The 20,257-nt window shown below is 40.8% G+C and overlaps 1 protein-coding gene across 1 annotated transcript in view; it reads right to left on the reverse strand.

Moving 5' to 3' along the window:
- Window positions 1-5,659: 5,659 nt before the first annotated feature.
- Window positions 5,660-20,257, reverse strand: part of LOC137879580 (caM kinase-like vesicle-associated protein) — a 36,089-nt gene continuing 21,491 nt past the window's right edge. Inside the window, exons 2-11 of the mRNA XM_068720395.1 lie at window positions 16,564-16,671; window positions 16,309-16,440; window positions 14,465-14,539; window positions 13,739-13,877; window positions 12,279-12,399; window positions 12,094-12,169; window positions 11,782-11,918; window positions 11,554-11,632; window positions 9,693-9,780; window positions 5,660-9,508 (exon numbers count right to left, since the gene is read on the reverse strand). Of these exons, the coding sequence (XP_068576496.1) occupies window positions 9,143-9,508; window positions 9,693-9,780; window positions 11,554-11,632; window positions 11,782-11,918; window positions 12,094-12,169; window positions 12,279-12,399; window positions 13,739-13,877; window positions 14,465-14,539; window positions 16,309-16,440; window positions 16,564-16,658 (1,308 nt within the window). The 5' untranslated portion in view covers window positions 16,659-16,671 and the 3' untranslated portion in view covers window positions 5,660-9,142. The remainder of the gene's footprint in view (window positions 9,509-9,692; window positions 9,781-11,553; window positions 11,633-11,781; window positions 11,919-12,093; window positions 12,170-12,278; window positions 12,400-13,738; window positions 13,878-14,464; window positions 14,540-16,308; window positions 16,441-16,563; window positions 16,672-20,257) is intronic.

Below are 20,257 nucleotides of genomic sequence, written 5' to 3' on the forward strand. Positions count from 1 at the left end.
ACAATATTTACCTCTGAGATGTAGTGGAGTAAAAAGTACAATATTTACCTCCGAGATGTAGTGGAGTAAAAAGTACAATATTTACCTCTGAGATGTAGTGGAGTAAAAAGTACAATCTTTACCTCCGAGATGTTGTGGAGTAAAAAGTACAATATTTACCTCCGAGATGTAGTAGAGTAAAAAGTACAATATTTACCTTCGAGATGTAGTGGAGTAAAAAGTACAATATTTACCTCCGAGATGTAGTGGAGTAAAAAGTACAATATTTACCTCCGAGATGTAGTGGAGTAAAAAGTACAATATTTACCTCCGAGATGTAATGGAGTAAAAAGTACAATATTTACCTCCGAGATGTAGTAGAGTGAAAAGTACAATATTTACCTCCGAGATGTAGTGGAGTAAAAAGTACAATATTTACCTCTGAGATGTAATGGATTAAAAAGTACAATATTTACCTCTGAGATGTAGTGGAGTAAAAAGTACAATATTTACCTCTGAGATGTAGTGGAGTGAAAAGTACAATATTTACCTCCGAGATGTAGTGGAGTAAAAAGTACAATATTTACCTCCGAGATGTAGTGGAGTAAAAAGTACAATATTTACCTCCGAGATGTAGTGGAGTAAAAAGTACAATATTTACCTCTGAGATGTAGTGGAGTAAAAAGTACAATATTTACCTCTGAGATGTAGTGGAGTAAAAAGTACAATATTTACCTCTGAGATGTAGTGGAGTAAAAAGTACAATATTTACCTCTGAGATGTAGTGGAGTAAAAAGTACAATATTTACCTCTGCTATGTCGTTGAGCCACCTAGCTCCTGTGTCAGGAGGGATATATTGACATTGGAAAAACGAGGATTGGGACCAACTAAATGAAGTGATGGTGACTGGGTCGACACACTTACTGTCAAAAGGAAAAACAACTCGCGAGTGAGCAGGAGAAAGGTGAGTTTATTTTTAATTTTTTCAACATACTAAACTATTTTACATGCTTTAATATGCCTGTGTGATGACATTTAATACTATGACTTTTTTAAATAACATTTTCACATACTATAATGTAATTTTTTTTTTACTTTATACTTTTTTTTAACTTTATACTTTATTATTATTGAATAATAATTAGAATAATTAGAATAATTATAATATGTTTTCTAATTTTGTAATTGCTATACAAATATACAATTTTTGGACATGCTATTCTATGACTAAATTATGACTCTTTGTCGACATGCTATGACTATTTCAAAATATTATACTGCGACTTTTTTTACATTCTATAATCTGACGTTTTCTTCGCCATACTAGACTTTTGCTATGCCATGAACTTTTTGACATACCACACTGTAAATTTTATTTTTATAAAAAGATATTGTACTATTACTTTTTTGGACAATCTATACTATGACTTTTTTTTTTCACTTTTTTTTGTCATATGACTTTTTGGCTTTTTTTTCGACATGATATACTATTACTTTATTATTACTTTTTTTTGACAAAAATAGCTATGACTTTTTGTCAAAGTCATAGCTAGTCATACTACTGTATATTTTTACTATACTATAGGATTACTTTTTACTTTTTTTACATGCTTTACTGTGACTTTTGTGACATATTATATAGTATGATCTACTACGATATGACTTTAAAAACTTTTTCTTGACATTCTTTGTATTTACCGTCTTTTTTAAATAATATACTTTGACTTTTTTTCTTCCTTTTTCTTGACATACTAGACTATTTTAATTTTTCATGACATGCTATGCTGTGACTTTGTGTCACTTTTTTGACGTACTTTACTTTGACTGAATTTTTTTTACATTAATTTTGGCATGATATGAAATGTGAATTTCTATGACATACAATACTATGACTTCTATATGACTTTTTTCAACATGCTATTCCATGATTTTGTTTTCCACACTCGTTATCGACATACTATTAAATTACTTTTTGTTACTTTTTTCAACATTGTGTACTTTGACTTTTTTCAGCTTTTTTGAATAATGCAAAGCTTGTCCAACCTGTTCTACCCCCTGAGCGTCACCTACCACAGACAATGGTCTGCCATTTTTATTTAATGTTCATCTATTGACAAATATTTCATGAATCTCCTAGTTTCTTACTAAGATCCCTTAGTTCATAGGTTCACAACCTTTTGTGATTGAAGGCCCACTTCTGATTGTTAAATTGAATCAAATGAAACAGTTGAATCAAAAGGAATGTGTGTTTGGAGTATGTGCAGGCCCGTCTGGCTCACAGCACCCAAAGGGAACAGCCTGTTGTAGGGTCAGATAGTGGGCTTGAGTTCAGCACATGTGGGTTTCTGCACCTCATAAAAGCCTTGATGACCCCTCAACAGCCCAAGAGTGACTCACATTCTCCCACAACAAATCTAGGTCAAGAGCAAAGTAGACATGATTTAATATCAATGGGTAGAATGCAAACAAGTTTGTGAACTTGTGTTTGTGTCTCTATTTTGCCACAAAATTAATGGAATTTTAATGAAATTCAACTATAGCAAACACAATGACACTGAGTTGGTTGATACGGGCCAATGTTCCCATGAAATTATCAGAAGATTCTGATCACTTCTCTTTCTCTGTACATTATACTGTATAGTGTACTATAATGTAATATACTGTATTGTATTAATGCTGAAATGCTACAGACGGCATCTCCGAGCAAGAACATTTGAGCAGCATAGAATGCCACACCAAACTGGGATGTGAATGAGTAACAAGGAATACATGTTTGCTGAATTCTCAGTCCAACTCCGGTGCTTCATAATTCATGTAAGTTAAAACATAATGAGCAAACCAGAAGAAGCAGTGAAGCAAATCATGTTACATTCTTGATTCTGCTTGAACAAAGTAAAAATAAAAACTGATCCGAGTGCAGACAACATGTGTTCCTTGTTTGGATGTGTTCTTTGATTGTATTTGACAGCGACTTCACAAATACGTGCGCTACATGGACAACATGCAGATCCTTGCTTTGGGGGATCTGAATGTGTTCTTCATGTAATATGTGAGTCACAAAGGTTATCATCCCACAAAGAGATTTCATCTGCTCAGTTTAGCCCGATGACGTATTGTACAAAGTGGAGATGAGAAGCCGTCTGGAGACTCCTTTTCACCCTAGCATGGGTTTGTTTCAGGACAAGGCAATAAGAGGTCGGGTGGTTTGGAAAACCATCACAGAGCATTCCAGACATCAGATGACTTTTTTGGCTTTTGAGAACTCTGTTGTCCCCTTTTCCATTCTTTACCATAGACGGAGCTCTGTTCCCTTCGCTTATCTGATTACCAAGGAGCAGCAGAGCAGACGAGGGGTGTCAGGGTGGGACAGTCCTGAAACCCCCCCCCCCCCCCCCCTCATATCTGCATCATCACCATGTCACTTCAAATCCAGCGACCTCCACCTCTGAATCAGAAACTGGCTGAAAACCAAGAGGCTGATCCACATCTAGGAAATTCCAAAACGACCCACAACAAAGCTTGGCCCGACCGAATCTGATCAGACGTTTCTGTGCACCATTCTACACAAACGCAACAGAGATGTGTTTCTGTGGGGCATCATCTCCATCACATGACATAACGCCTAGCGATGGCATCGCTAGCACCATTCAATTGACTTTTTCAGATGTGGGATCCGGCTCTCTCTTATCGTGGAGTCCGATCTGGAGCTCGGGAGCTCAGAGGCAGTCGTGGCATTCTGCGGTTATCTGCTTCGCGTCTCTCACAGTGCAGAGTTGTGGGACACTTACTGCATTGTTGGAGAAGAGAGACTCAGAAGTTGGATAGTGAAGGAGGCAGACGTTTGGCATGCTAGAAAAACTGGCTCACAGGCATCCCTCTGAAAACGTGGCCACTGTTAAATGCCAAACTCCACTGAAGACATGATGAGCTCACGTTCATTTAATGCCTCAACCTGGGATCCGTCACCAACAGGGTTACAGAGTTTAGCTCTTAAAGTGACTGGCTGCTATATTTGATGCATTACACCAGTTCTCGTATTGTCAGACTCTCTCATCCAGTAACTATTATACAGATGAGATTCTGGGGAAAGTGATGAAAAGCAGGGAAAAGAGGGAACAACACTGCTCTCTGTTGCCTCTGTGCAAGCACAACAGGAGTCCTGCTTACAGCTGCATTACACACTATCAACCAGCAGATGGCAGAATGCAACAGTGTCCACGGTACTGTTCCTTTCACAAATGTGCAGAATAAACAGGTCCTCACATACATACATATTTATAGTAGAAGTACTCCTGTGACTGATGAGATTAGTAATTAATTACATTAACACCGATGCAACAATGTGTTAGTAGCATTTTGCTGTTGTAGCTGGTTGAGGTAGTTTTAACTAACTCTATATATAGTTTAGTAGTTTAATCCAGTGGTTCCCAACCTAAGGGTCGGGCCCCCTCCAAAGGGTCATAAGGTCAATATGGTCTCATAATAATTATAATAATAGTTTTACCTCTTTGGTGCTGGAACCAGTCTATAAAAGAAACCATTGGATAACTTCAGAGGGGAAATGACTCAATGGTGGAACTGCTACCAACTGGCAGACATCTGAAACATGCTGCCACTAACCCTCTACAACCTCATTGAGCCAATCTGGCTTAGAATACAAAACTTGGTTGATTTTTTGTCCCCTGCTGGACCTCAGTGGCAAGCAGAAAGCTGAGACAGAAAACCGATAAGGGGAGCTGTTGTGATCAATTGCTTTTTAATCTCTACATGCCAATGAATCGATGCTACACACCGCACCCATTCATCACTATCATAATCCTTGGAATATTGTCATCAGTTTGCATTTGATGCCTGATAGTTACCCAAGATGGAAACATCAGTAGAAGTGTGCTGAAACACGTATTACAAGCAGCGCTGTGTTAAACCCAATGAGCTGTGTAGGTAGATTAATTCGTGCCTGCTGTTACTCAAGCATTTCTATATCGTTTTTACAACATTCCTCAATGTGCAGATACAATTTTTAGCTACTATTTTAGTTTAGCTAGTATGCAAGTTAATTTTTTGTCAGGAGGATGTTATATTTTTTTAAATGTTCTTTTCCTTCCGGCAAGGACACACTTCGATCAGTAGCCTTTCATCTCTAGATTGCTGGTTGAGAGAAACAGGAAACACTGACACTTCTCCCAGCCAACCATTCTTAATGAAGTCATCCAACAACACAGAGGCAGAGTTAGGATCCCCCTGAGCCCCGATGAGTGTATGGATGGCTGCATATCTTTCTACAATGGGCATGAAAAAGAGAAAATCTCCCAAGAGGAAGCCCATTGAACCCCCCAGAGGGCATAGAAAGTGAGCTCTCTGCATAATTATTCCAACAAGATGGAATTCAAGTGTCTTGGAAAGCGTCACCAAACGGCACTGCTGGGATTTTTTTTTTTTGCGAACACGAGTTCACACCCCACCAGGATAGCTGCTAAGTCTGTGCTAATTGAGAGTGTGTAACACAGATGCTCTTCTCCGGGTTAGGGGGGAAAGCGGAGTGCGATGACGCAGGCTGATTCCCACATTTTCTCAAAAAAAAAACCCAATCCTGCAGATCTCATAGAGCCATCCTTCTTCAAAGACACTACGCACCCTCCGTCCACTCGCAAGAGAAACGACGATTATTACTGACGAATAAACAGATGAGTTATAATTTTATTTTTTTTACCATCAAAGTCATCAACTCAGTCTAGGAGTACAGTACAGAGCTCACAAATGCAAGACAGGACCTACAGGTGACCACTGGTCCTGGCAAACATCACATCTACAAATACACCTGTAAGTGCATGGCGAAAGGAACAGACATGGAATACTAAATACAGTGAGGAATGTAGTGGGTCGGGGGGGAAAGCATTGCTTTAAACTGTGTAACAGTGTTCAAACAGTATTTATTTGCCATCTAAACAAAGAAAACGGACCACATGAAATAATCTATTCACATAAAAATCTCTGATATTCTTCAGTTTAAGCCTCTACTTAGAATCTAAATATATATATTAAAGAATGTAAGAAATTATATAGTGGTATATTCTGAATGATTGGCCTGTCTACCAATCTACCCAAGCACAAATCAAAAGTAGATACATGAATAAAAGACTCTGCGACGACAAAGTCAAAATTGATATTCTACGGATTATAAACAGTTTTTTTCCAAAGCCCCTTTTGATCTAAAATGCACATTTTCATATATATATATTCACAGGTGTTCACAGTTGACAACAGATTGGGTGGAGTCAGACAAAGCGGCCGTGCACGAGCCGTGACATATTATATATTATACTTTGATTATGTCATCTAATAATCATAGTGACCATGGGGCTGCTGTCTTCATGTGACCAGACCATGAAAACCCACGGTTCAGCGAGTGTTAGCACAGGAAATCCAACACATTCTCACTCCCAACTCGTCAAATACCGACGCCTGGTTATTGGCCCTATGAGCGTCAAACTATGACGCTATAGGTTCGCCAGTTTTGGACGTGGCAGGGACAGCGTCTCAATTGTTGCTCGATACATGCGTAGTTTCTATTCAAAATAAACATCCGTGGTTACAGGAAATATACAGTTTCCACCTGTTACATACGTACGGTGTCTTTTCAAAATAAACTTCCAACAAAGGTGTACTTAGTTTCTAGTTTTACTTGGTTATGTTTAGGCAACTAAAGTACTTGGTTAGCTTTGGGAAAATGGGTTTGGGTTCAAATAAGTACATTTGTTACGTAACTTACATCGGCTAGCGTTAGTTAAATATGGAAGTTACGTGACAAAAGTAAGGTAAAATATGTCAACACTGACGGGACCCAAACTCTTGAGTGAAAAGTCTGTGTCTGTTGGACCCAACTGTCCACCCTGACCTTCTCCCTTATGAACTTTGTCCATATTTATACTACGTCAAGTTGCTCTGACCGTCTTAATAATGATGCGGATGGGTTCACATTGGAGCCTGGTGGGTCCCACACAGACACTAAAAGTGCTTCTTTGCATTGTTATCCGACCGCAAAAGGGCACTGACCCAGCGTCGGTATTTGACGAGTTATGACTCTTATCCGACAGCCACCATGTGTTAGTTTAAGGGACAGTTCATTCCAAAATACACATTTTTCCTCTTCCCTGTTGTAACTGCTCACAACAAGGTCTGTAGATTATCTTGAGATTTCTGGAAAGAGACATTGCCTGTTGACTTCAAATGTATTTTTTGGAGCTCTGACAAAAGCCGAGTGCCATACACAGCGCCATCATATTGAAGAGAAGGCAGACATCTCTACAGCCGATATCTACAAATCTAGGCAACTCACACCAAAACAATCTAGATTGATAAATAGCGCTACACGCAAGAGGCAAAATGTGTATTTTTGGTTTGGGGTGAACTGTCCTTTTTAAATGGCCCTGCTGGGTCAGACAGCTGGCAAGGACTATAGACTTCTACTTACAGGTACATGGACTTTATCGAAAGGACACCAGGAATCACAGTTTCTGCAGCCGTTCGAATATTGCTCAAGTTCCTCTAGAGTGATTACAGAGAACTCCTTCTGTAGCTCATTATTAATGCTCAAGGGGACCAAAGGGTGACAAGAAAGGAAAGATTGTTATTACTGTTTATCAAGTATAAAGGAGAAAATTCTATGGAATAAATACATGACTGAAAGAGTTGGAAAAACAGCATCAACAAAAAGAAAGAAAAAAAGAGATTTGGCAATAAAAATATAAATAAATAGTATGTTCAGAAATTTCAAACGAATGATTCATATATAATACAGGTCAGCAAAGCTGAGTTGGTGAAGATGACCTTAGTCACCAAAAAGTCAAAATCGTGCGTGTCTTCCTTTGAAAGCCGCATGTGGTCAGTTAATGCACATTTTGATTTACAGTTACAACAAAAATATTAAGACATATGTGGCATTTTGAGTTAATATCTTAACACAACGGGCAATTAAACCAAAGCACAAACTGAGATCTAGCAAAATAATACACTTGTTTTGTGACGTGATGAATGAAGAAGTCAAGTTTCTAAAAAAGAAAAGCTACAAATTAATTTGAATGCATAGAGCTCATATGTAATGAAAACTGTTTTTTTTTTTTTTCTTCATATAACTTACATTGACAGCAGGGGTGCTAAATGAACAGTCGCAATAGACAGCATAATGTATAGTGTGCTTTTGAAAAGAACATTAGCCTCGGCATGGCTTTGTGGCAAAAGACGAAGGTTCTGTGGCCGGAGTTTGGCGGTAGCGCGTCTTTATCCACCAAGTGGTTGTAAATGTAAAATGAACAGCAAAAAGTGAGAATGCATGCTGTTTTGGCTACTTCTACAAAGGTCTCTATGTACAGAATCTTTACACTTACAGCTATAAGGTTCTTTCCTGAGCAGGAAGTTAGCAAAGGAACATAGTGGTTTGTGTGTGTGTGTGCTTATGTGTGAAGCTGCCTAGTTCAAAATACAGTACTGGGCATCATAGCTCCCAGTCACCAATCGCAGCATTGCTTAACGTACAATGACTGGTTGGTTGCAGACAAGAACAATTAAGAAAGATAACAATATTGCCCCTGTGACAGGAATATGTGATCTCCTCCATGTGTGAAGACCAGCACTTACTGAGTATCACGGTACAAGGTCAAAATTTCAGAAGCGATGCTTTTCTACCGATTCAAAGAACAAATACTGTAATTGCAAGACTGGCAGAGAAAAGTTTCCCCAAGTTGGCTCATTAAAAAGGAATCAAAGGCATTTTCAGCACAATTATGTCCTCCAATATTCTCTTATCACTGAGAGACTAATAAGAAAGAAGAATTTATCTGTAAGCCACAGCTTGACAGCAAATCTGTTTGCCCCTAAAACTCAAGTGTGCAGAGATGGACAAGATTTACATAATTTGACAAAAAATACACCGGAGGGTCAGTGAAAAAAGACACAATACGTGTAAAAAGAAAGCCAACGCAACGCAGCACTGGGGAAAGGTAGGACACAGCCTCCATGAGATGATACTAATGCTGCAAGTGAGAGAGAAGCAGAGTCAGTGTCACCATGCTAGCAGCTAATGTACAGTGTGCAGGAGTTGGCAGGGAGAGCCGAGGTCACAAGGGGAGGAGTTCGGGTGTGGGTGGGGGTGGGGGTGGGGGGGGTCTAACCCTGCTCGTCCCCGGCCTCGGCGGCTGCATGGAGCGCAGCCGAAGAAGCCTCCCCATTACAACGCGTCGTGGGCTCGGCCTCCTGCGGCGCCGGGCTCGGTTGCTGTGGCTCCGCGGGTGAGGCGGCCACCGCGGCTCCAGCCTCCGGTGCCGGTTGGCTTATCTCCGCTCCAGCGGGGAGCTCTGTGACGGTGGCGGGCTCTCCCTCGGGCGTCGCGGCAGATGAAGGCGCAGAGGGGTCGGTGGCGGCCTGGGGAGCCGCGGCGTCTGCCGGGGCGCCGGCCGCAGGGACGGTTACCCTCGAGTCACTCTGCTCGGGTGCTCTCAGTCTCTTCATGATGGTGGTGACCCTCACAGCTTTCTGTGGGAGGAGGGAGGACAAGCTGGACTCAGATGAGTGCTGTAACCTGGGAACATTGACTCTCAATGTTCTGATCTGTTATACCATACTGCACTGCTGCACTTCCTTGTTCAAGGATCGCACAACAACCACTGTCGAACGTTGTGAAGAGCACGTTCCTGGAAGAGAGAACAGAAGGGCTTACCTTCCATTTAGCTCTGGCGAAGTTCTTCTCTATTTGTGCGCACACATTTTCCTTGATGTTCTTATCTGAAGCTGCACCGCCAGAGATCCTGTAGTAGAAAATTGGAAAAACACAACTTCACAACAGAGCTTTATGCTTCCCCTATCTTTGGATGCTTCGGGCTGCTGCACACACTATTGCTCAATTTATTGTTCATTTTATGGACTGGCAAACGTATGCAGGAACTGTTTATCCTTTAAGGATTATTTTGATTAGGTTTAAAGCTGGAGCCTTTTTCTCCCTAGTTTTTGTGCCAGTGACAATCGACTTGTGTTCAAAACGTATACTTAACAGGAAGGGCCTCTGTCAGATATATCTAAGTGATCCAAGAAAATGATTAATAGATGCGTTCTTAACTCAATAAAATGAAATGTCTGCAAACAGGCGCAGTTAAACAACCTCAAAATACATGCAAGACATAATGCACAATGAGGCGTCCCTACATAAGAACATGTTTAACAAAGGGTTTTTCTTTGCCAAATGAATGATTGTCTATGCTGGAATGCATTATTGCAGTTATATTGCCACTTGAAAACAGAACAGCGCAGCTATGTGAGGCTGTACTTAGGAGCTAATTGCAATCATCAGTCTGCTAATACGCGCCCTATTAAAAGAATAAGATTCTGATGTTTACCACTTATAATGTTTGCCGTAAATCAGCCATACAGAGAATTGTCCGCTGGATCTTCATATTTCATCAGCTTTACGGAGCTTTATAGTCAGTTTCAGCAGTAGGCAGCTGTTTCCTGCCTGAAAGCTCTATAAACCTACTGTGCACTAAATGCCGAGCACCAAACGACAGACGGACACAGTTAGCAACTAACTTGTGAACATGGCAGAGAATTTAGCAGCTAAAGAGCCAGATATTTCCTCAGGCGTTGGTAGAGACCAAAAAAAAAAAAGATCTAAAAAGATTAAATATCAGAGCATTCATCAAGTGGACAGAAACACGACTCCTAATGAATGATAATGTTGCTCCGTAACTACTAGATGTGTGAATTTGCAACAGTTTGCTAAGAAGTTCACCATATCAACTTAAGGTGGATATGTCAATGCTGTGTTCACAACTCACAGCTGCCCCCAAGTGGCCAAAGAAATCTGTTACTGCAGGTTTGTTGTTGTTGTTGTTGCAAGTGTGTTAGCGTAGTATTATTTGCTAATTAGCACTTTAACAGTGAATGTCATGGGAATTTAAATATTTGGTCACAAATCAAAGTATTGGACAAAGTGAAATTTGGACCTGATGATGGCACTAGGTAAAAAGTCAAGGGATCATTTTTCATGATCATTTCAGTTTTTCAAAATGACCCTGTGGGGAACATGAATGTCCGCACCAAATATGATGGCAATTCATCCAATATTTGTCAAGACATTTGAATAGTAATCAGAAAATGTCAACCTGCTGATGGCACCAAAGTAAAAGTCACAGGATCCCTAAAGTCATTAGAATGCATTGTCTGGGAACCACGAACCTTTCTGCCATATTTTGTGCCAATCCATCCAATATCTGTTTCAGAAATTCCAGGCATTTCCATCACGGGCGCCACACTGCCAACGCAGCTTTGGCTTGTTGTTTAGTAAAGTATAAATATTGATATGCTGTTGTAAGTTGCAGCCCAGTAAATGCTGAACACTCATTAAGAATAACGATTAGCCTTTTTTTTTTTTTTTTTTTAAAAAAGCCTTTTTCTTCTCAAAGTGATCTCAAGGGACAAATGAGAAAGAAAGTCTGCTCTTTTGCAATCGTACCACACCAACACAGTCTGATCACACCGCTCTGGATTAAACGGTCTGCACAATATATCAAAGCTCTGCCGCCTACCACTCGTGGTTTATAGCCTCCTGGGCTGTCAGTCTCAGGTCTTGATCCACCTCCATCAGACGAGTAACCAGACTCTTAGCTGTCAGGGAAACATCAAACAGAAGAAGCTCAACAAAAAAAGGGTTTGTTCTCCTGATGGACATAAATATGACATGTGTTAGGCCGCTCTACGGTCAGGAAAGGAGAATTTGAAATGTTTACCCAGCGTTAACTTTATCCTAAAAGTACCTGAATCTGAGATTTCATCCCAGTACGGAGAGTCAAACTCATAATCGCCTGCCAGGATCTTTCGGAACAGGTTCTTGTCATGGTTTTCATAATCGTCGTCGTCAGTTTCGTCGTAGAAAGGAGGGTTGCCTGACAGCCTGAGGTGGCACAGAACAAAAAAAGAGAATCAGGAGTTAAAAAACATCTACATACCATATTTAAACAACCCAAATTTCATGATGTACAATCTTTATCAATATCAACCAAGTCTGAAGCCGCCCGGTGCCTTTAAATGGGGCGCAGAGCTTCTTGATGTTTTATGTCACGACTTACAGTATGTACATGATGACACCTGTTGCCCAGCAGTCCACAGGCCGGCCATATCGCTGTCTGCCAACCACCTCTGGAGCTGCAGGAGAGTAAAGGAACATCATGAAACGCTCTGTGAGTTTGAAAGCCACAGCAGGCCGCCACATCACAGTCTCCACAATGTCTCATTTGTAAATGTATGTCCTCACCCAGGTACTCCGGTGTCCCACACGGGTCTTTGATTAGTCCGTTCTCCAGCTTGGCAAGGTGGAAGTCGCTAATGACTATTTTAGAGTGCTTCAGGCGATTGTAGTAAACCAAGTTCTCCAACTAAAAAAAAAATAATAGCATATTACAATGAAAACATTAAGATGTGATTATGATTAAGGTCTTTCATTTTCACGGTCACTCATCTAGTCAACGTTTAAGAGGTTGACTTTCAGTTGTGGGATCGTTTTTTTTGACAGAACTATAATGAGAAGACTGAAAACATCTAAAAGTTTAATTATCCAGTGCAGATTAAAAGAAAGTTTAATTTTGTGTTTTATTATGACTGGACTAAAGCTAAATGCCTCCACCAAGTTTCACGTATTTCCACATAAGAAATGCATTGATTTTCATTTGAGCCGACAGTCCCATACAGGGAGATTTGAGAGGAAGCGAGGTGGAGAAGCTAATCCAGGTTTTGCCATGAATAGTGATCATATTGCAACCATCTTTTTCTCTATTACACATTTATCGTCTTAAATCAAGCTCGCTTCTGGTATTTAGGTGGCAAGGCTGGCCTGGTGCACCTGTGGCTAGATAAAGGGGGTGGGATCAGAAAGAATATATAATCCTATATTAAAAGGAATATATAATCCTATATTAAAAGGTAACACGTTAGAGGTTGTGACAATCACATTCACTTCTTTCATGCTCTCCTCGTCATGACGCACTGACAGTTTGGGAATCCTGTGGAGAGTTTTCATCAACGGAAACTGTTGTCTGTTACGTGCAGAGTTTTAAATATCAATACAGCAGCTGCCTGATGTCTTTTTTTTTTTTTTTTTTTAAATTGTATTAACTTTTTTGAACACGTTTCAAACCATATGGATATCCTTTTTATGATTCTACAACCATCTGCGCTTAAATTCCACCGCAGTGCAATATATTGGCTACAATGAAAGTGACATTTAAAATGTGGCCAGTCCTTTTATGTTTTATTCATGAAATTATTTTTCACTCAGTAACATTTCACTGTTTTACATTAATAAATAATTGCTTGCCTATCTGAAAACATAGTTGCCTCTCTAATCTTCATATTGCGACATAAACATGGATCCTAGTAATGATCCACAAATAAATTTGGATTTTTGAGAAAACACTATTTAGTTTGTTTGTGGTGCTAGAGGAAAAGTCAGGAAATCACAAAGGCAGTAGGATTCAACCTCTGGAGATCATGAATGTTTGTACAAACTTTAAAGGCAACCCATCTAAAAGTTGTTGAGATATTTCAGTCAGAACCAAAGTGGTTCGACGATGCCGTCCCTAAAAATGAAAATGAGCTCAGATAGAGTGTGGCTTGAAATAATATAGACAGAGCTTCTGTTAACAGTGAGATGCCTCCACAGTGACGGCGCCTTGTGTGCTTCTGCCTACAAAGCCCTGCACCCCTGTAGGGTGTTACCTTGAGGTTTCTGTGAACAATGTGCAGGGAGTGGAGGTAGGCGACGGCCTCCAACACCTGGCGCACCACGTTGCTGGTGTCTCGCTCTGAGTAGTAGCCTTGGTCCAGGATCCAGTCAAAAACCTCTCTGCCTGTTGCACTGTGGGAAAAAGAAGACCCGCAATGCTTGTTGTTATAGTTATAAATGTTACTTTCTCTCAGCACTGGAAGATTTGCATCGTGTTAACTGCAATTTTATCAGTTTGAATATGGAAACCCTTGTTATCCGCAATTCTCTCTCTAATTGTAATTTTACAATGTATATCTATAGCAAAATGTCAATTACAGTTTTTGAAAAGAATACACAACACACTCCACCTATTAAAAAGGAAATGGTTTTAATCATTTCCCCATAGATGTTTATATTTTTTTTCTAACCAGAATTCCTAAACCCACAAATCAAGTGTCCTCGAAGGACGAGACCAGTATCGCGCATTTAGTACATCCATGAAAATGCATCAAATTCCCCAAGAACACATGCTGATGAGAATGGAGCAGCATGCAAGCAATCATATCTGAATACCAAATGAGCGGAGTTCAGAGCTGTTCTCATATCTACAGGCCCTCAGGCTACAACGGCTCATTCCCCATGAGTGTATGATCAACGTATACAGTTCGGCAGGCCCCGGCTACCGCAAAGACAAGCAGAGAGCCTTTTCCCCCAGCTCATCAGACATCTGAACTCACAGTTCAAGGAAGAGGAAGTACTCTTTTTTGGTCTCAAAGACGTCCACCAGTTGGAGAATATTGGGATGCTTCACCCTGAGGAGATGTGTCACGAAGCAGAAGGGAGAGAGAGAAAACACAAAGACAAAAAAAGAGAGAGAGAGAGAGAGAGAGAGAGAGAGAGAGAGAGAGAGATGTAAGGAGTCACACAGCAGAAGACGTCTCCATCATTCATTCTGTTGTAAAGACCTCCTTTAACGCTCGTGAATCACACACAGCATTGGTCAGTTAACTTCACAGCACTGAGATCTGCATGTTCAGCTGCCCATCCATAGACAACCAGATATATGTAGTCTGATGCATTCATGTGGGCATAAAGACAGCCATGCAGCAGCATGGTGCTGAGCAGCTGACTATGCCTTGGGAAACATAATAGTGAATTTGGTCCATAAAAGGGACAATAGTTCAGGATAAAAGGTGCTGTTCCTGCAGGAAGGCAAAATGCTCCCTTCAAGATTGTTCTTACTGTTTGTTTGTTGTTGTTTTTTTAAATTGCACTAAATGTGGAGGAGGCTCCAAAAAAAAAAAATCACTTCCTCAAAGTTAATCAGTGAATAAAAAAAATTGAGATTTGGGACATTTACTGTATGCATCATTATCCTTTTGCGTCGCCACTGACAGGTGCAGCGTTGCATCTCATTTATGTGCGTCCGTTACATCAGAAGCCAAGGGAAAGCATTGCATTATGGGACTTTTTGTAAAAATGTAGTGCACGTCCTTTCAAACACTGAAATAAAATGTCAGAAAGTGGAGAGAGATTTTGGACACACAGTAGCTACATGTGGACAATCCTGCAGTGTTTCTCTACAACCACTCAGAGGTCATTCGCAGCAAGCACCTAGTTTAATTACATAACTTACATACTTTTTTCTTTCCTTACATGATTGGTCTGTTAATAAGTGTTACCAATACAAAAGACCCTCTACAGACATATTTCAAGACATAAAAAAATCCTCTGCTGAGTAAAAGAATATGCGTTTCATGTGTTTTTCATTAACCAAGTTCAATTAGCTCATTAATAACGGTTCAAATTACATTTAATTCTACTCCCTCATCAAAAAAAAACTCCAGAATATATGAATATTTATGAGTTAAATAGATTTAAATAGAGCTGAGAGAACAGTGACAATGTGCAGGATTTTTGTTTTGGTTCATTCTAAGTAATAGTAATGAAAGAATATATGAAGATTAATACTTCAGTAAGCACCTCTTTTCTTTTCTATCGCCTATATTCAAGCATTTTAAATTCAAATCCGCATTTGATCTTTTGCCAGCAATTATTCCCAGCCCTTTGACAATGTCATCATATTCGATTATTCACTCAAACCCCCCACAGCTGATTAGACCATAAAGATCAGGAGCAGTGCGCACTGCTGTTATTGAGGCGTCTGAAGGGTAATTTTCAGAGGAATATGAGTTCATATTTTGAAAGGCTTCTCATAAAGAAATCACACTTTCGTATTCGTCTTGCTCCGCTGCTTCACCTGCTGTCAGCGACAAATTGTTTAATAAAGGCCCAGGTTATGCTAATGTGGGTTTTAACTGAAAGTTAGATTATTACAGAGAAGTTGAGACAAACAAGGTTCTTAGACACAGTGGCTTTGTGTGATCACTCAGCAAATGGAGATGCGCTTTACTTTTCTTATTAAAGCAAGCGCCGACATTTGTTTTCTCTTTTGTTTTTCTTGAATTGATGTCGTCTGTGAAATTAATATTTAAGAAGATGAAAAGCAAAGACAGTCTTATCGCAAAACTCATCACGCACCAGTGCCTCCAGAGAACATTAACCACAATGAATAACTCACATCTTTAAGATGAGGATCTCATTTTTCGCAGCCTTGCGGACTTTCCTTCCATCCTTTTTCAGGAACTTTTTACACGTATACATTTTCATCGTAGTTTTGTCCTTGGCCCTGAATATCTCGCAGAACTCCTCCCTGAAAAGAAGCATTTTTTTTTTTTTTTTTTATGGCATTTTAGGTAAATTTACAGGGATATACACACAGATCATGAATGGTTTCTCGATAAGAGACAATGCATCAAGTTGTAGAGATACTCACGATTTAACAATCTGACCCAGGTCATATTTATCCGTCACATCCGAAGGATTGTTATAATCCTTCTTTTCCCCGATTGTTAAACAGCCAAACGGCATGGCCGCTCCTGACCTGTGGTGAGAGACACAGACAGCGGAGTGAGAGAATGAAATGAATAATTACACTTTCATCACTCTATCAGGATGTCAAGGTTAAGTCCTGACGCCCCTCCAAGCTGATAATTTCTCTCCGACTTGGCCTCACACGGTGCCGGAATATTACACCGGATGATGACTTGGGGAGGAGAAGAAAAAAAAAATACTCCACTAATGCTGAGAAAGCCTTTCAAAAGTGAGAGCTAAAGAGCCACCAGAGGCAGCGTCAATGCAGAGGATTGTTTCACTTACTGCAACGGAGCCTGTCGTGATCCTGTATTAAGGGCAGAGCCATAGAGGGATCTGCTGCACAGGCTGAGCTTTATTCAAATGCCTAACTTCTATAAGTAATACAACAGCGAGGGGAATGTTTCTGTTGTTTGTTTGTTTGTTTTGCGGTGAAGCAGAAGTCTGATGGTGCTTCTCTGTGGGGTGAAAAGTTTCAAACCGTTGGGGTCAGGGAGCTGAAGGAGCAGCGGCTAATATGATCCGAGAGCGCAGCGAGGAGACGGCAGCAACAAGTGAAGCATTTCCAATCGAGAACGGGAGTCAGCAATTACAGGCACGGCACCCCAGGACTCCGAGGGGGTTTAAAGCACACTGTGGTACACCTAATTGCGGTGCAGCCTCTCCTAAATAGCATGGAGTGCAATTTGAGACCAGCCTCGGGCAAGTTAACTGCAGGTTTGTTTGTTTTTTACTGAGAATTAAAGGTTTTGTAGTCGGCATAGCTGGAGTTGTTATTTGTGTGTTTCAAAGGAGGAGGAGGGGTTCTTTTTTTGTATTCCTGTCCCAGCCGTCGAGTTGGGAAGAGAGATACCAAAACTAGTGTGCAATAAAACATTCATGGTCAAGACAGTCTGTGTGTGTGTGTGTGTGTGTGTGTGTGTGTGTGTGTGTGTGTGTGTGAATCTGGTCTATATGCTAGGGCTTAATGGAAAAATCCACGTAATCCATGTTGTTGTGGTGATGTTTTAGAGTTTGAAAATCTCATAACAATATATCAGCCGATTTACTTAATTCTTAACAAACGTCCCTTAAATGGACCCCTTTATTTTTAATTACCAAGATACGCACTAAGCAGGTAACTTGAACAGTGAATAATACCAGCGGTGACTCGAGGACGTTACTGCTCCCAGCCAAAAGAAGAGCGGTAGTCCCGTAACACCATTAAGAAAATGGTTGTTTTTACACTTTAACTGTATGGATTAAAAAGAAAAAACGGATGTGATGTTAATAAGTGAGCTTTAGAAGTGCTGGTAGACATATTTATTATCTTCACACAGAGCCAGGCTAGCTGTTTGCCCCTGTTTTCAGTCTCTGGACTGATGTGAGGCTGGAATTGATCTTCTCATCTATTCTCTGCCAGAATGCAAATAAGAATACCTTTCTATACATGGTTTATTTTGATCCATTAAGAGATTTAATTAAGATCTCAAATACATGACTTTTACTGCAGAACTAAAAACACATGGTCGTCATTAGGGATGGGAGATATGGATACAATCTCCTTTCATGGTATGTGTTATTGTATATCACAGTAACGATATACCGTGTATCATTCATATGGTAAAGTCTCATGAGAAATGAGAAACCTTTTATCGATAAACTGTGACTGTTTTTGGCTGATTCAGTGCCTTAAATACCTAACAAATGAAAACACTTAATCACATTGATGCAAAAAAATCCTGTAAATCCAATAATGACATGAAACAGACGAGGGAACCAGCGCGACGCTTACTTCTGGGCTGGCCTACAAAAATTCTGTCTTGGCTGCAGCAACCTGTAGCTGGCTTCAGACACTGGTTTGAAAGGAAATAGCTCGCAAATAAGACAGGAAAAAAAAAGGATGGGATCAGTTACAACAAGCAAGTGTGAGACTTCACTTGGTTCAAATCCCTGGCGGATTTGGGAAATCTGGAGGGAAAGCAGTTGTTCGCTATCTCAACAAACTACCCAGGCTCTAGGCCAGCAGGTCCGCTCAGGGTCCGACGGTACAGCGCTGCAGCTTTACGGACTGGTTCTGAACTGGTGTGAATATTCTGTTTGTGAAGCTGATGAAGGTAAAGCAGGGCAGTGCTGAAAAAACGATTGCGCGGCAAAATTTCTACGGGTGAATAAAAAAAAAGGGTAAAAAAAAAAAGTATTTATTTCCTATCCACACAACATCGACAGGCAGGGTGATGGATGCCCGCATGGAAATGAGAGCAGCCAGCATCAGACGTATAGCGTTATGTGTGAGAAGGGCAATCCGTTCACTGTAGCTCCACTAACAGACTTCTAATCCAATCTGAATGAGCGAGGCTCAGCGCGGAGACGTCTCAAATTACCAAGAGAAAGCTGTGCTCTCTGTGAACTTCCTTTTCTCATCCGAGTCTGTGTTGTGTAGTCCTTGTGAGCAGGCTGGCCTCTCCTGGCTGCCTCTATATCTCTCTCTGACTCTCCATGTGTTGCTACATGTCTCTCTGTGGTAAATGCTCTGGCTCAGCGAAGTTATAAAAGGAAAGTTCTGCAGGGCCAGTGGCTTAAATGGAAGCAATTCTTAATAAGAAGCAAAAAAAAATAAAAAATCTGTATTACGCTAGAAATCATTCATATTCTGCAAGTGGCTATAACAGTCCACAAGAGAGCCGTTGCATTGTGGGGAGGGAAAGTAGACCGGAGAAAAAGAGATTGAAAGAGCCATTCTGATGATGATGAAATCTAATAAATCTGATGAAGAAATCCAGATGATAAAAGAGCCTTTGTTGTTTTGGAAAAAAAAAAAGCTTATTTTACAGGTTCATCATGAACCTGTGAAAAAAAAAAGAGCAAGCTATGGAGACACGAACATCCAAAGCCAGATTAGTTCACCAAAAATCCACAAAGTATCTCTGTCAGCCGCTCCCCTTTCGCCGAGACTTTCTGTGATGGATGGAGAATTTGCGAAGCATCTCAAGTGGGAAAGAGCAGGATGCCGGCAATATCATATAACGGAGGCAGCATAATGGGCCCATTTGGACTGACCACCATCAGCAACACTGGAGCATTATCACCCCATATTCTGACTGCTATCTGCCCTCGGAGAGCACCAATCGATGGCTCGCGATGCTTTACGGACGCGGTGTGTGACAATGGGTCTGCCGGCCCGGGTCAGCTCGGGCCACCCAGCTATATCACCGCTGACTTTCTGCAGAGGCAGTGAACATTTACTGGACGGAAGATGGATGGCGATAAAGATCTCGGGCTTATTAGGCGAGCGCAGCGCCTCGTCCAGCCAGGCGAGCCAATGAGCAAATGAGGTTTTCCTTGTGCCTGGTGAAATCGATGAGAAACTCTTGAGGATTAGGACTGAACGCAGCGCTCATGTGCACTCTGTCAAGGCTTTTTAACACAGCGGTACAGGGGATTATTTTACCTGCTGCTATGGTACGGTCCGCCTCGGGGGGAAGCGGCTGGTGTCTTGTTTGCCAATGGTAAGCCTTTGCGTACGAGAGCAGCCGTTTTGCGCTAATCCCACCAAGTGGCTCCCTGTTGTTGGAAATCTTTTGTTTACCGTTTAGTTTTCGACTCGGCCTCTTTCC

This window comes from Cebidichthys violaceus, unplaced genomic scaffold (genome assembly GCF_023349555.1).
Source record: "Cebidichthys violaceus isolate CVI_PGR_0920_01 unplaced genomic scaffold, fCebVio1.0.p SCAF_25, whole genome shotgun sequence".
In the NCBI taxonomy this organism is placed as follows: Eukaryota; Metazoa; Chordata; class Actinopteri; order Perciformes; family Stichaeidae; genus Cebidichthys; species Cebidichthys violaceus.